This window comes from Arvicanthis niloticus, assembly GCF_011762505.2.
Source record: "Arvicanthis niloticus isolate mArvNil1 chromosome Y unlocalized genomic scaffold, mArvNil1.pat.X SUPER_Y_unloc_1, whole genome shotgun sequence".
NCBI classification, from domain to species: domain Eukaryota; kingdom Metazoa; phylum Chordata; class Mammalia; order Rodentia; family Muridae; genus Arvicanthis; species Arvicanthis niloticus.
This window is the reverse complement of record NW_023044978.1, coordinates 120,001-134,383: the sequence shown is the minus strand read 5'-3', so window position 1 is coordinate 134,383 and position 14,383 is coordinate 120,001. Positions and strand designations below refer to the sequence as shown.

Sequence of the window (14,383 nt, the reverse complement as noted above, 5' to 3'; positions counted from 1 at the left end):
CCTAGGTTTTCTATCTCCAGGGTAGTCTACCTTTGAGATTTCTTTATTGTTTCTACTTCCATTTTTAAATCATGGACGGTTTTGTTTAACTCTTTCCCCTGTTTTGTTTTAATTCTTTAAGGGATTTTTGTGTTTCCTCTTTAAGGGCTTCTACCTGTGTTCTCCTGTATGTCTTTAAGGGAGATTTTTATGTCCTATTTAAAGTTGTTTATCATCATCATGAGAAGTGATTTTTAATTCTGAATTCTGCTTTTCTGGTGTGAATGTGGGTGTTCAGGGCTTGCTATGGTGGGACACTGGGTTCTGATGATGCCAAGTAACTTTGGTTTCTGTTGCTTACATTCTTGTGTTTGCCTTTCACCATGTGGTTAACTCTAGTGCTACCTGCACTCACTGGTTCTGACTGGAGCCTGTCTCTCCAGTTATCTTGCTTGTGTCAGAACTCCTCAGGGTCCATATGTCTCTGTGATCCTGTGATCCTGTGATCCTGAGCTCCAGCTGCTCTGAGTTCAGTGGCTCCTCTAGGATGTCTTGGCTATGGTGTCTTCATGGGAGCAGACCAGCTGGGTGTCTGTTCCAGCCACAAGGACTGAGCAAGGGCTCTTGTATTTTTTAATGTTTTCATTTTATTAAATACTGTTGAATTTTGTGACAGATTTTTTCAGGATAAATAAAAGAGGTTTTTTGTTGTTGTTGTTGTTGTGGTTTTTTGTTTTTTTTTTTTTATTTTTTTTTTTTTATTTTGCCTAGTAGTTTTAAAATTTGGCTCATGTGCTTTTGATTCAATTTATTACCTAGATGTGATATTTGTTGCATAGCAAGTATTTTTATTTTGTATGATTTGCCACTGTGAATATACTTTAGAACTTTCCACTCTTTAAAATACTAATGTCAGTTTTAATATATAGTCTTTTAAAAAGGCATTTGATATTGGGAATCTGAATATACTGATAAAAAAAAAACTTTGGAAGGGGCTTTATGTTTATAAGGTTGAGATTTTGCTTAATTTGTTTTACTATTTGAGATGGCTGCCAAGGTTACCAATATTTAGTGTTTAATTTTAAGATATTTTGTTTCATAGTGTAGATTTTGCTAATAAACTCAAGGCTGTGTAGTAAAATAGGGAGAAACAGGAAAAAGACTGTTAAAAGGAGCAATACTTTGGTGACAAAGGTACCGAAATAAAAGAGCTTTGATATTCATTTAATCATTTGGGGGAAAAAACCTGATTGTTTTAAAATAAACAGCTGAGTACTTTTTTTTTAAATTAAATTTTTATTTTTTTCTCATACAGTATAATCTGAGTACAGTTTTTTTCTTTCCTCTATTCCTTCCAGTTCTACCCACAACTCCATTTCCATCTAGATCTATTGCCTTTTTTGCCAGTCATTACAAAAGAACAGGTTGGAGCTGGAGAGATGGCTCAGTGGTTAAGAGCACTTCTATAGGTCTTGATTTCAAATCTCAGCAACCATGTTGTAGCTCACAACCATCTGTAATGAGATCAGGTGCTCTCTTCTGGTGTGTAGGCATATATGCAGACAGGATACTGTATATAATAAATCTTTAAAAAAAGAGAGAAAATAACATGTTTCTAGGAGATGACAAACTATAACAAAATAAAATATAAAGACAAATCAAAAGCTATCATATCAAAATTGGACAAGCCAAGCTGACAGAGGAACAACAGTTTTGGTTGTTGGGGTAGGGATGAGAGAGAAGCTGTAGAGAGAGAGGAGTGCAATCTAGTGGACCAGGAGCCATGTTCGGGAAAAACTTTTCAATAATCTCATTGTTTCTGTTCCTTAGATACAGGCCCAGCCTTTGGCAAGACATCTAGTGGAGGATAACAAGACAGTTGGATTTTGCTTGTGTCAGTTGATTCAGAATGTCTACATAAATGATTATATTATCTTTGAATTAAACATTCTGAGCTTCTATAACCTACCAGTTTTACTTTTTTTTTTTTAAGCTTTCTTCAGACATTGGGGCTTTAGACATTTTGGTATCTTCTCTAGACAGTCTAGAATAAGTACTGTGCATTAGTCTGTTAGTTTCATAATGGACAAAGCTAAGAACATCAGAAGAGACAGATAGATCTGAGGCCTACACATTTTAATTTCTTAATTGTTTATACTTTTATTTTTTATATGGATGTTTAGAATGTGTGTATGGGGTGTATGTATATAAAACTACTCATTTCACTGAAGACTTCTATGTTTGAGATAGGATCATTTTATTATTCCATGAGTACAAAGGTATCTGGCCCATGAACTTCTGGGACACTCCTGTTTCTTTCTCCCATTTTACTATAGGATGTGAACCACTGTGCTTAGCTCCAGGGTTCTGAGGTAGCTAAACTTGAGTTCTCACATGATAAACACTTTATCTATTGGGCCATTTCCTTGAGTTTTTGTTTTCTGTTATAATGGACTATTGACTTTTAGCTTCTAACATATTTATTGAAAAAGCAGAATTGTTTATTTTCAGCAGACAAATTTGCTTTAATATAGGAGTTAATATTCTTTTGATTCTATGTAAATCAAAAGTATGGAAAATATGCACATGAACTAACTGCAAAGTTTGCATAAAAATTGGTAAGATATTTTTAAAAGAGAAACAGAATATGCAAACCATCACATTCCACTGCCTGGCCCCCATAGGCTTGTTTAAACAGTCTGGGCCATACCTAGCCATAGCATAATAAAAAGTACAGTTAGTCCAAAGTCCTCATAGTCCATAGCAGTCTTAACAATGTTAAAAGTCCAAAATTCAAACTCTCTTCTGACATTCATCTAATCGCTTACCTGTAATGACCAAGGCAAGACAATAAGCCAGCTGAGCAAACTCTAAACTCTGCATCTCCATGTCTGATGTCAAAGTAGTCTTCAGATCTCCACTCTTTTTTCATGTTTGTTGACTGTAACAAACTTACTTCTCCTAGACTGGTTCTACTCCCTGTTAGCTGTTTTTCTCAGCAGGTATCTCATGGCTCTGACATCTTGGGATGTCCAAGTCAACTTCAGCATTACAGACTCTTGTTCCATTGTCTGGGGTCCGCACATGATTTCCTGGGCTCCTCCATATTGCTTGGGTCACTTCTCCAGCTCTGCCCCTGTAGCACTAAAGGCTCTGGTTGACTCCACTCCACTGCTACTGCTGTTCTTGGTGATCATCTCATGGTACTGGCATCTCCAATATACTAGGGTCTTCCACTGCAACTAGGCTTCACCAATAGCCTCTCATAGGGGTCTCTTTATGGTGCTAAGCCTCAACTTCTTTGCATGACCCCTTCAGTCCTGGGCTATTAACTAACTGCAGCTGAGGCTGCATCTTCATCAATGACCTTCCCTTTCCTCTCACAGTGCCAAGCCTCAACTGCTCTCTATTACCCCTTCATACCTTCAAAATCAGTGCTCCCTGGGTGATTACCAGCATACTCAAGTTGTTCTCTGAACCCACTTTGACCAGGTCTGTACAGTTCAAATCACTCACAGTAACAAAGTCTTTCATATTCCTTCTAGAATAGCCTATTAATCTTTCTTAAAGGATTCCATTCCTTTTCTAATCCAAAGTCCCCCAAACCCACATTCTTCCAAATAAATGCATGGACAGGCCAATCACAGCAATATCCTGCTTCTGGTACCAATTTCTGTCTTAGGGTTTTACTGCCGTGAACAGACACCATGACCAAGGAAACTCTTTATAAGGTCAACATTTAATTGTGGCTGGCTTACAGATTCACAGGTTCAGTCTATTGTCATTAAGGTAGGAGCATAGCAGCATCCAGACAGACTTGAGGCTGGAGGAGCTGAGAGTTCTACCTCTTGTTCTGAAGGCAGCTAGCTGAAAACTGGCTGCCAGGAAGTTAGAAGGAGGGTCTTAAAGCTCACACCCACAGTGACACATTCCTCCAACAGGACCATACCTAATCCAACAAGACCACACCTCCTCCTAATAGTGCCACTCCCTGGGCCATGACATTGCTCTAGCATTGTTAAAACAAAGGAAATTTTAAAAAATAAACTAAACACCACAGAATACAGTCATTCTTTTATAGATATCAAGGAAAGATTTGAGTATCTTAAAAATATGACACACAAATGAGGTTAGATAGTGTCTGTCAGGGTTTTTGACTAGAAATGCTTTGAGTAGATTTCATGCAGGTCTTTGTTTTATTTTTGTTTTTGTTTTAATTTAGATATTTTATATCATAGGGAGCCTGAAACTAGATATGTAGCCGGGGATGATCTTGAACTTACGAATCTATTGTCACTACATTTTTGTCCTCAGATTGTTAGTATGTGCTACCATACCAGGTCTTTTTGTTGTTGGGACAATCTCAGGGTGTGATCCATGAAAAGCAAGCACTTTGACAACCAAACTGTATCCCTACACATTACTTTGGTTTTTATGGACATAAAATGTTTTGGGTTTTTTGTGTCACTTTTTTTTTTGTCCTCAGATCTTTTATTTTTGTTTTTATGATCATCTGCATTTATGGTTTTTGTAAGGGTTTATTTTATGTGAAATTTGTTTACTTCACAAACACAATTGTCTCATTCTTTAATTTATATGAAAGAACAACATAAAAACATAGTGGTGAACCTATTTCTACTTCCATTTAGTTATAATTAGTATTCTGCATTTATGCAGTATTGCCTTAAAAATATCCATTTTCTCATTTAATACAATATTTTGTAGCTCTTGAAATCACATTTTCTTATAAAATTTATAAGCTATGTCAAGACCTCAGATCATGAGTAAAAGCTATTTTAAAGGTTTCAATAAATTTATTTCATATATAATATTTAACGTATTTTATTTTTCTTTTCTTTGGGTGGCAGTTTTAACTTTATGATTAGAGTAGCAAGAGATAGTAGTTCATTACTAATTTTTGTTACAAATGCACTCATAAGTTTTCTATAAACATAATGAGAAACATGTTATCATGAAAAACATTCTAGTACCTTCATTCTTAATGACTTTCAAGAGTGTATATTTAGGACAAATTTAAATTTTAAATTATCATTTTTGTTATATTGTTATTGTTATTGCAATAAGTAACACTTCTATTTATAAAATTTTCTCTTTTAAACTGTTTTTTTTTTTTTTGGCTAAAATGCATTCTTATGTAATATAATCTAGATATAAATTTAAATATATGAGAAGATATATCTAGATTCTATGCAATACTGCATCATTTTATATGAGAGACTTTAAAGTCTGTAACTTTATATTTCCATGGGTTCTGGAAGAACTCTTACAGATACTGAGGGATGACTATATTGTTTTAATTCAGAATGATTTTTGTGTTTCTGTTTTGTTTTTCTGGATAAAATTTTATCGCTGTTTATTTACTGTTTAATTAGGGATATTTATACTAAATTATGTATTATCCTGTTTTTTCTAAATACCTGTTTCCTTTCTATTTCTTAGAGGAAATACCATTCTGCAAAAGCAGCCTATGAACAACTTTTACAAACTGAAAGCCTTCCATCACAAGTCAAAGCAACTGTATTACAACAGTTAGGTACATAGAAACTTCATTTTCATTGTGTGTTCTATTAATTTATAAAGTTATGATATGTCTTACAAAGTGTTCTTTTCTGAGGAGTTTGTTTTCTTTTAGATACCTGTATTGTAGAATTAAATTAGCAGGGATTTGTTCTTCTATATATTTAATACTTTGTCTGTATTCATCTAGAACTAGTGTACTTTTACTTATTGTTGAGCAATATTCATACTGTTACACTTAGAAATGCAATTCTTTAATGTGGCTTTTTCTAAGTTTTCCCTAGTATCTCCTACGACTAAACCAGGGGATGACAAGGCTTGAATACTTGCCTAGGCTTCATTTATCCTTTCTCCCTGTTTTGTTGTTTTTGTTTTTCAAGACAGGGTTTCTCTGTGTAGCCCTGGCTGTCCTGGAACTCACTCTGTAGACCAGACTGGCCTCATTCAGAAATCCACCTGCCTCTGCCTCCCAAGTGCTGGGATTAAAGGCGTGCGACACCACCGCCCAGCCCTTTCTCCCTGTTTTAAGAGTTGGTTGAAGTAATGGAATTTACACAACTATTAAAATATAGAGTTTCATCTAATATTATTAAATAGTATGCTGTATTGTAAATCAGTTCTCAAAGAGTTATAGAATATCTAATTATGTTCTCAAAGATGTTTTATGGTCTTTAAATACAGACAAAAGAAGAAAATTCTCATACTCAGTTTGAACAGGTTATTTAAAAGTTAGCTGATCTGCTAAAACAGTATTTTTTTTTATGTTACTGTTAATAGGTTTCTTCAATACAAATAAAAACATTCTTTTGTTTGAGTTGTGTTTTGATTAAAGATATACTGTATTGATTTGAGTCAACTAAAACACTTGTTTTACATGAATGTTTGTTTTACCTTAATCTTTTATTTTGTTACTGTAGTTTTTATTATTATGAAGGAATTATTTGTTGTATTCTGAATACTACTTTTACTGGTTTTTTTGTACCTATGGGATTTATGAACTCTACTATGTAACCTGAAAGTTTGTTGTTTGTTTCTTGTTTTAGCAAATAATTGTTATATGTAGTATGTATGTAAAAGTCGTTAGTGACAGTAATATGTTGGGCCTCCTGTATGTTTTTTAAAGGTTAATTTAAACAAATTTCCATTTATGGTACATGCTTTTTTGAGAAAGCATTTAATTTTTGTGAGTAGGTATGTACATATGTGTTCATATGCTTGTTACAGTGCACATGTGGTCAAAGAACATCTTTGTGGAGTTCTGTTCTTTTACTGTTCTGTAGATTAAGAACACTACACTGTAATGAGTCTAGTACATTTTTATAGAGGTGGTGCACGCCTTTGATCCCAGCACTTGGGAGGCAGAGGCAGGTGGATTTCTGAGTTCGAGGCCAACCTGGTCTACAGAGTGAGTTCCAGGACAGCCAGGGCTACACAGAGAAACCCTGTCTTAAAAAACAAACAAACAAACAAACTTGTTGAACCATCTACATTGTCTTAACATTGTGCTTCTTCTGCTTTTCCAGGTGCTAGGGATTTACTTTAGGGCCTCACATAGGCAATGCAAGTGCTTTACCAATGAGTCATATGTGATATAAGCATCTTTTTAAGATTTATTTATTGTAATTATTTAATGTATGTTTTATTTTATTATATAATGTTTTATAAATGTAGAATTAAGCATATGCTGACCTAAAAATCAGTTGAGCTTTCTTCAAAATTAAATATAGAAGAATAGAATTCATAATTGATGAACTTTCTTTTTTTGTTTTTTTTAAGGTTTTATTTTTTAACGGTTTCTCTATAGCCCTAGTGCAATTTACTATGTAGACTAAGCTGAGTTTGAACACAGAGATCTTCCTACTTCTGCTTCCTAAGTACTGGTATTAAAGGCTTATACTACCATCTCCCAGCTATGGTGTATACATTTTGTACCAGTAATATTCTCTCTGTTTTAAAAAGTCTGTTTAATAGCTTTGAATATTCTTTTTTGGGTGAAATAGACTTTTCCACAATCTTTTTTGTACTTTTTCATTTTAGAAAAAGTAGGATCACAAGTAAAATTTAATGTTAATTTGTTTTCTTCATTGTATACTTGAGGAGGAAACCCCTTTCCTGTTGCGTAAATTATTTTTGTGGTAGGGTCTCAATGAGTATCACTGGATGGTCTGGAACTCACTATTTAGATAAGCATGCTCCTGTACTCAGAAATAATCCTGCCTCTGCCTCTTGAACGATGGAATTAAAGACATGCACCATCACACCTGGCAGTAATTGTAATTTGTAAATTATAGGTTGGATGCACCATAATATGGATCTAGTAGGAGACAAGACCACCAAAGAAAGATACGCTATTCAGTATCTCCAAAAGTCATTGGAGGAAGATCCTAATTCTGGCCAATCTTGGTATTTCCTTGGAAGGTAAGGCCAGATTCTTAGACTGTCTATAGTTGATGTACATTTAAAAATTTGTTTACTAATATTATATTTAGTGATGTTTTAATTTCAACTATGATAATAACTAAGAGGTGACAATGAATATGTAATGAGTTTCTTTTATTTGAAGTATTTTAATTTTGTTCATTATATTTTATTTTCATATTACCATATTCTGACTTGAGTTATTTGATAGTTTCTAATTTAGTGGTAAAACAATGTTTCTTTTAAATTCAAGATACTGGTTTATATACTTTTGTAATAAAAATTCATATATTTTAACAAATAGTTCACCTCCACGGAAAATTGTTATTAACTAGTTTGGTGATTTTTTTTCCATACTAATTAGGGAATACATTAGTTACAGATCACAAATTAATGTACTACTTGAAATCTTTAATTATAAAAATGTAGCTGGGCAGTGGTGGTGTAAGCCTTTAATCCCAGCACTTGGGAGGCAGAGGCAGGCAGATTTCTTTGAGGCCAGCCTGGTCTACAGAGTGAGTTCTGGGACAGCCAGGGCTATACAGAGAAACCCTGTTTTGAAAAAACATAATAAATAAATAAATAAATAAATAAATAAATAAATAAATAAATAAAGTAAGTAAGTAAGTCTGGCAAGATGGCTCACCAGGCAAAAGCGCTTGTTATTCAGCATCCCTGAGAACTAGTGTTTAATCCTTGGGATCCAAATGATGAAAGAGAAAGAAACAATACATGAAGTTATCATCTGACTTTCACACATGGTGCATGGCATGCAGGTATGCAGTTTTTTACACAAGCACACTAAGTATGTTTATAAAAAAGAGGAAAAATTTTAAAATTAAAGGAATGTAGAAAATGGTTTTTTTCCTTTTGTTTTAGTTTGAGAATTATGAAGAATAAATAATATTGAGTATTGATATAAATTAAATTTCTCCAATAAGTTTTTTTTTCTTTCATTTTTAAGAATTGGGGTTAACTTTGTATTCCTTGTTGGGCTGAAACTGGTTGTATAGGTCAGGCTGGCCTTAAACTGTCAGAGATCTGCCTGGTTTTGTATCTAGAATGCCTGTATTAAGGTTTGATTGGCCATGTTTAGTTCCCTTGCTAGATGTTTATATTTGTATACATTTTTCTTTAAGCATTTTAAAATCACTGTTTTAAAATTTAAGTGTAATTATATCATTGACATCTTTCCATTTCCCCCATCCATCATCTTGCACATTCCTTCCCTCCTGTCTTCCTAATTGTGTGCCTCATTACTCTCTCAGATTAATGCCTTCTAGTTCTTTATTGTTATGTATATTCATAGATATGCAAATATATAAATAAAACTGGTATCCATTTTATTGCATATGATTTTTAGGGCTGACCACTTTATATTAGATAATCAGTTACAACCTTGTCCTTAGGAAGTCACTTTTCCTCTGTAGTAATTTGCTGTCTAGTTCTTTGTCTAGGAATAGGGTGTGGTAAGATTTTGTAATGACAATCTTTTGTGTTCTGTATGTGGAAGCATTAGCTATCAACAAAATGTGGATGGTAATTAGCAGAAGGCAGGAAATAGAAGGTGGGAGTTTTAGTAGAGAGAAAGGAACTCTGTGTTTTAGATAGATAAGGAAGGATTCACCATCTGGACACTGAAGAAGTAGGATGTATGAAAAAGTAGGACAGGTTATGTATGTGGCAGACATAGTATACAATAGCTAGGTTACATAAGTTATAAAAAAGGAACAAGCCAAACCTTATGAACTGAATATTGTACATAAGTAAACTTCCAAGTCATTATTCGGGAACTGCAGCATGGGTAGAAAAGGCCAAGGCTACAAGATTTTTCTTTCTCCCTTCCATGTTAGTATATCTGATGATCTATTGTTTTTGTCTTGTTTAGGTAGCCAAATCAAAAGCCAATCTTTCTATTTTTTGTTGCAGTACTTCTGAGTCTTACATATATTATTTGTGTTGAAGATATATATCCATTAGGACTATGCTCCCCACACTCTGTTGATCCCTGTGTTATGCATTTTTTTTTCCTTGTGTAGTTTCTTCTCCATTTTCAGTAAAGAGAAGTTTGTTTGTTAAGTAGTAAAAGCTACATTTATCTGTAAGCATAGTTTTAGGTTTTAGAATGTAGCTAGTAATCATGCTTATCTAGTGAGTTGTGATGGTAGGCTTTCTCTAAGATTAATGACTTCACTAGTCCTAAGCATGATGTGTGTGTGAATATATAAACATAAATGTATATAGCCACCAACATACGACTTTCACTATTGAATCTTAAGAGATAAGGGATAGCTGAGTTCTATTGTGCTTTTATTTCATTAATGTGTAAAAAATTAGACTAAGAACTAAGCATTTTTGGCTTTCTATTGACAGCTGGTAGAATCATTGCTAGCCTATTTAAATGGCTTGAGGTGTCAATATTTTTATTTTTATTTTAGATAATATTCTTGGATTTGATCTCTAACAAGGTTTACTAGTTTGTTTGAGTTGTACTATTTCTCACATTTTCTTAGTCAGATAACATATTTCCAATAGATTGGGTTATATAGTCATTTTTAAAATTTTAAATGAATTTTGGTTTTTGTGTTACTATATTTTACTTTAAGTAAACTATGTATGACACAAAAATTAATACTGGGTAATTTCTTGTTCAAAACTTATTTGGTTATTGTTTATAGTTTTTAAGTGTTGAGGCCCTCTTCACTCCGGACTTGGCAGCCACGGTATCCTGGCCCAAGTTGCCGCTCCGGTCCACAGGTCGGGGTTCAGCAAGAGAGAGAGATTGAGGACGGACTCGAAGAATGGAGACCAGACAGAGTGTGTTTCAACCCTGTTTATTCTTCAGTCTCTCTTCTCTCCAAGTCCCAAGTCTTGAGTTCCTAGTCCCTAGTTCCTCCAAGTTCAAAGTTACTTCTTCCAAGTTCTCTTCCAAGCTCCTGCTTCTCTGGCTTCTCTCTGCTGTGTCTAATGTCTACTCCTACTCCTAGTGTCTGAATCTCTGTTACTCCAAATTGTTCTGTCTAGAGCCAAGTGTCTTCTACCTGATGTCAAGTAATCTGTTATCTCTCTGTCTGTCTCTGCCTTTTATATGTCTCACTTCTAAGCCACGCCTCTAAGTTACACCTTTAATCATGCCCTTAGGTCTTGTCTCTAACTCTGATCTCTATACTTCTAAGTCATACTCTTAAATCACACACCTTTAATCTCACACACCTTTAATCTCACGCACCTTTAATCTCAAGGTATCTAAACCAAGATTATCGGAGTGTTCTCAGCTGTTGTAGGCTATTGTAATCCAAGTCTCATGTCAGGGTATATGGCTCAAGATGGCTGCAAAGCTGATAGCTGCCTTCTGCTAAAAGTCGGCCCCCAACATATATGAAACCTTATTATGGGACTTATAGCTTAATTACAGTACTCTTGGTTTTCTAAGATTGTCCTTGGTTTATGAAATGCTGTAGTTACTATTTTCTGTGTTTATATAGTAATTTCTTTCAGAGAAGCTAGTTTTGGTGAAAATGGTTTCTAGAAAAGCTTTCTCTCTGCTAAGTGTTCTACCTTTCTTTCCCTTGCCCACTTGATTCCATTTTCTTGGGATTTGACATTTGTTTGTATAGATTTTATAGGTATTTTGGCTTTTGTTTTTACTTTATAGAAATGGAAAGATTGTACTTCCATTTAATGGAGTAAGAGTAATAGAGTTTACTTCATCAGCCACTTGTCAGATAGAATAACGTTTTCTTTAAAGAAAATTAAATGTTTATGAACATACACAATTTAACTAGATTTTGGCCATTTACACTGACAAAATTTGTGTAATAAAACTTGTAATAAAATTTGTGTGTATTTCTTTACTAATGATGGCTTCATCTTACATCTTTTATTTGCCAGTGTACAAACTTTAGCTGTCACTTGGGCTTATTTATAATCTTCCTTTATGTACCCAGTGCTTATTAACTCAACTGTTCCAAGTTAAACTTAGTACGACATTAATTTTAGTACAACATTTAGTTAGTCCCTCAAATCAAAATTGCCATTGAAAAAAATCTTCATGCTGTTTTTAACCACTTTTAAAAATAATATATAGCAAATTTTCCCCTGGATTGTGGTTAAAAATCACTGCTCCCATCTAGTCAATTGTATGAATTATTTAATCATTAAAATTGTTCTTTTTTTTTTTTTTTTTTAAAAAAAAAAAACTATATACCTTCTTTTCTTACTTGAAATACATAGCTGAATGTGTTCTGTCTATCCAAAATTATATTTATTTTATATTATTTTGCTAACATTTTGGTTGTTTTTGTATAGTGTGTCTGTGTTAATATGTTCAGGTGTGTTTGTTGCACTTGCAATGTGTATATGCTTGTAGAGGTCAGAGACTGAAACTGAGTGTCCTCTATTTCCCTCCTAATTGTATTTTGAAATATTGGACTCTGGACCGCATGTAACTAGAGCTTAACAATCAGCTAGCACTGATGTCATGGAAGAACCCATTTGTCTTTACATGCTTCCCTCCTCTATTCTGGAATTATAGATGCTACATTTTTTTTATGGGAGAATTTTTGCATTGGTGCTGTAGATCTAAACACACATCTAAGTCCACATTTTTACTTGGCAAACCACCTTACAGACTGAGTCATTTTCCTAGCGTTCCTTTAATTTAGTTAGATCCCTTTGCCCTGCCATTTGCTTCTTGAAAAATAAACATCAGGGTGATTTAATAATACAAGTGTTTGGGATATATACATGTAAAAATTTCATTGGGGAGCTTTTCATTTGTTAGTAATGGTACCAACATACTTTTGGTGTTTTCTGTCATTCACCAGTCATTCACATTGCTTGGAGTTTGGCTCTTTTATTGTCCCTGTCTTTCACAGGTAATAATTGTAAGACTATAAAAGTATAAAGCACTGTAATCTGATAATGATAGACTTTCTTTTTTTTTTTCTTCTTAAGAAGTAACTTAAAAAATAATGTTTTGATTGCTCTCAGTTAATTTCAAAAAGTAAAATAAAATTCATTACCAAACTTCTGAACAGGTAATTTTCATGTAGATTTAAACTATTGTAATGTTGGAAAAACACTGTGAAGCTACTTAAATATGGGTTTGTATGTTCAGCGCTTAAAGTGACAACATTGAAGACAATAGGCTCACTTTCAGTGGAGTCCGTTAATGCAATGTGTTAGCAAATCACTTAACAATAATTAAGGTATATTATATATCAGAATTCTTATATAAAACTAGATCTATGTAATGTCATGTATTCATAAGAGCTTGTCATCTTTCCCCCTTTAGGATAAGTCATTTTGGCAAATCAGTTATGCACTGATTAGATTTTATTTGTAACTGTGTATTCCTTTTTAGGTGTTACTCTTGTATTGGGAAGGTTCAGGATGCCTTTGTATCTTATAGGCAATCCATTGATAAATCAGAAGCAAGTGCAGATACATGGTGTTCAATAGGGTAAGCCTATCTTTTTTTCTCTCTTCTGCAACTTAACAAACATATACACAGCACACATTTTTAATTGGTGCATGGGATTCATGCAGTAATATAAAACCAATCAGTTATTTTTTACAATTGTTACAAAGATTATTTTAACTATTTTATGTGTATGTGTGTGTGTTTTGCCTGCGTGTATATTTGTACACTATATGGTTGTTTGATACTCAGAGAAGGCAGAAGAAGATGTTAGATATCCTGGAATTAGAGTTACAGGATAGATAGTTTTGAGCTACTATTCAGGTGCTGGGACTCAAAGCTGGGTTCTGTGCATCAACAACCAGTGTTTTTAGCTAGAGAAAGACTTACTGATGTATTGATTTATTAAATTTATTGATTTATTCATTTAGTGAGTGTGTTGTGTGCACCTGCCTGTCTGAGTGTATGTATTTATACAATATAATTTCACGTACCTGTGAAGGCTAGAAGATGGTGTTGAATTCCTCAGAACTGGAATTATAAACAGTTCTGTCTGAGCTGACACTTGTGTACTGGGAACCAAATCCTGGTCCTCTGTAAGAGTAGCAAGTTCTTTTAACCATGGAGCCATCTCTGCAGTACCTAATTCGTCTATTTAAAACAACAAAGCAAACAAACAAACAAACAAACTGAAAAACTCATTATTTTTCTTTCCAGTGTGCTCTATCAACAGCAAAATCAACCTATGGATGCTTTGCAAGCTTATATATGTGCTGTACAGTTGGATCATGGACATGCAGCAGCTTGGATGGACTTAGGTATTCTTTATGAATCTTGCAACCAACCCCAGGATGCCATTAAATGCTACTTAAATGCAACTCGGAGCAAAAGCTGTAATAACACCTCTGCACTTACATCAAGAATTAAGTTTTTACAGGTAATTTCTTAAGAGTATTTTAAAGGACAAATTTCTAATATAATAAGTTACAATAGAATGATAACTGAAAAATCTTAAGATGATTTTTT

General features: G+C 33.8%; 1 protein-coding gene across 9 annotated transcripts in view; it reads left to right on the top strand.

The window, feature by feature from the left end:
* Window positions 1-14,383, top strand: part of LOC117695965 (histone demethylase UTY) — a 127,206-nt gene that overhangs the window by 53,347 nt on the left and 59,476 nt on the right. For all 9 annotated transcript variants that reach the window (XM_034486615.2, XM_076706156.1, XM_076706151.1 and 6 more), the window contains 4 exons: window positions 5,440-5,533; window positions 7,809-7,935; window positions 13,301-13,399; window positions 14,075-14,294. In XM_034486615.2, coding sequence (XP_034342506.1) covers window positions 5,440-5,533; window positions 7,809-7,935; window positions 13,301-13,399; window positions 14,075-14,294 — 540 coding nt within the window. The remainder of the gene's footprint in view (window positions 1-5,439; window positions 5,534-7,808; window positions 7,936-13,300; window positions 13,400-14,074; window positions 14,295-14,383) is intronic.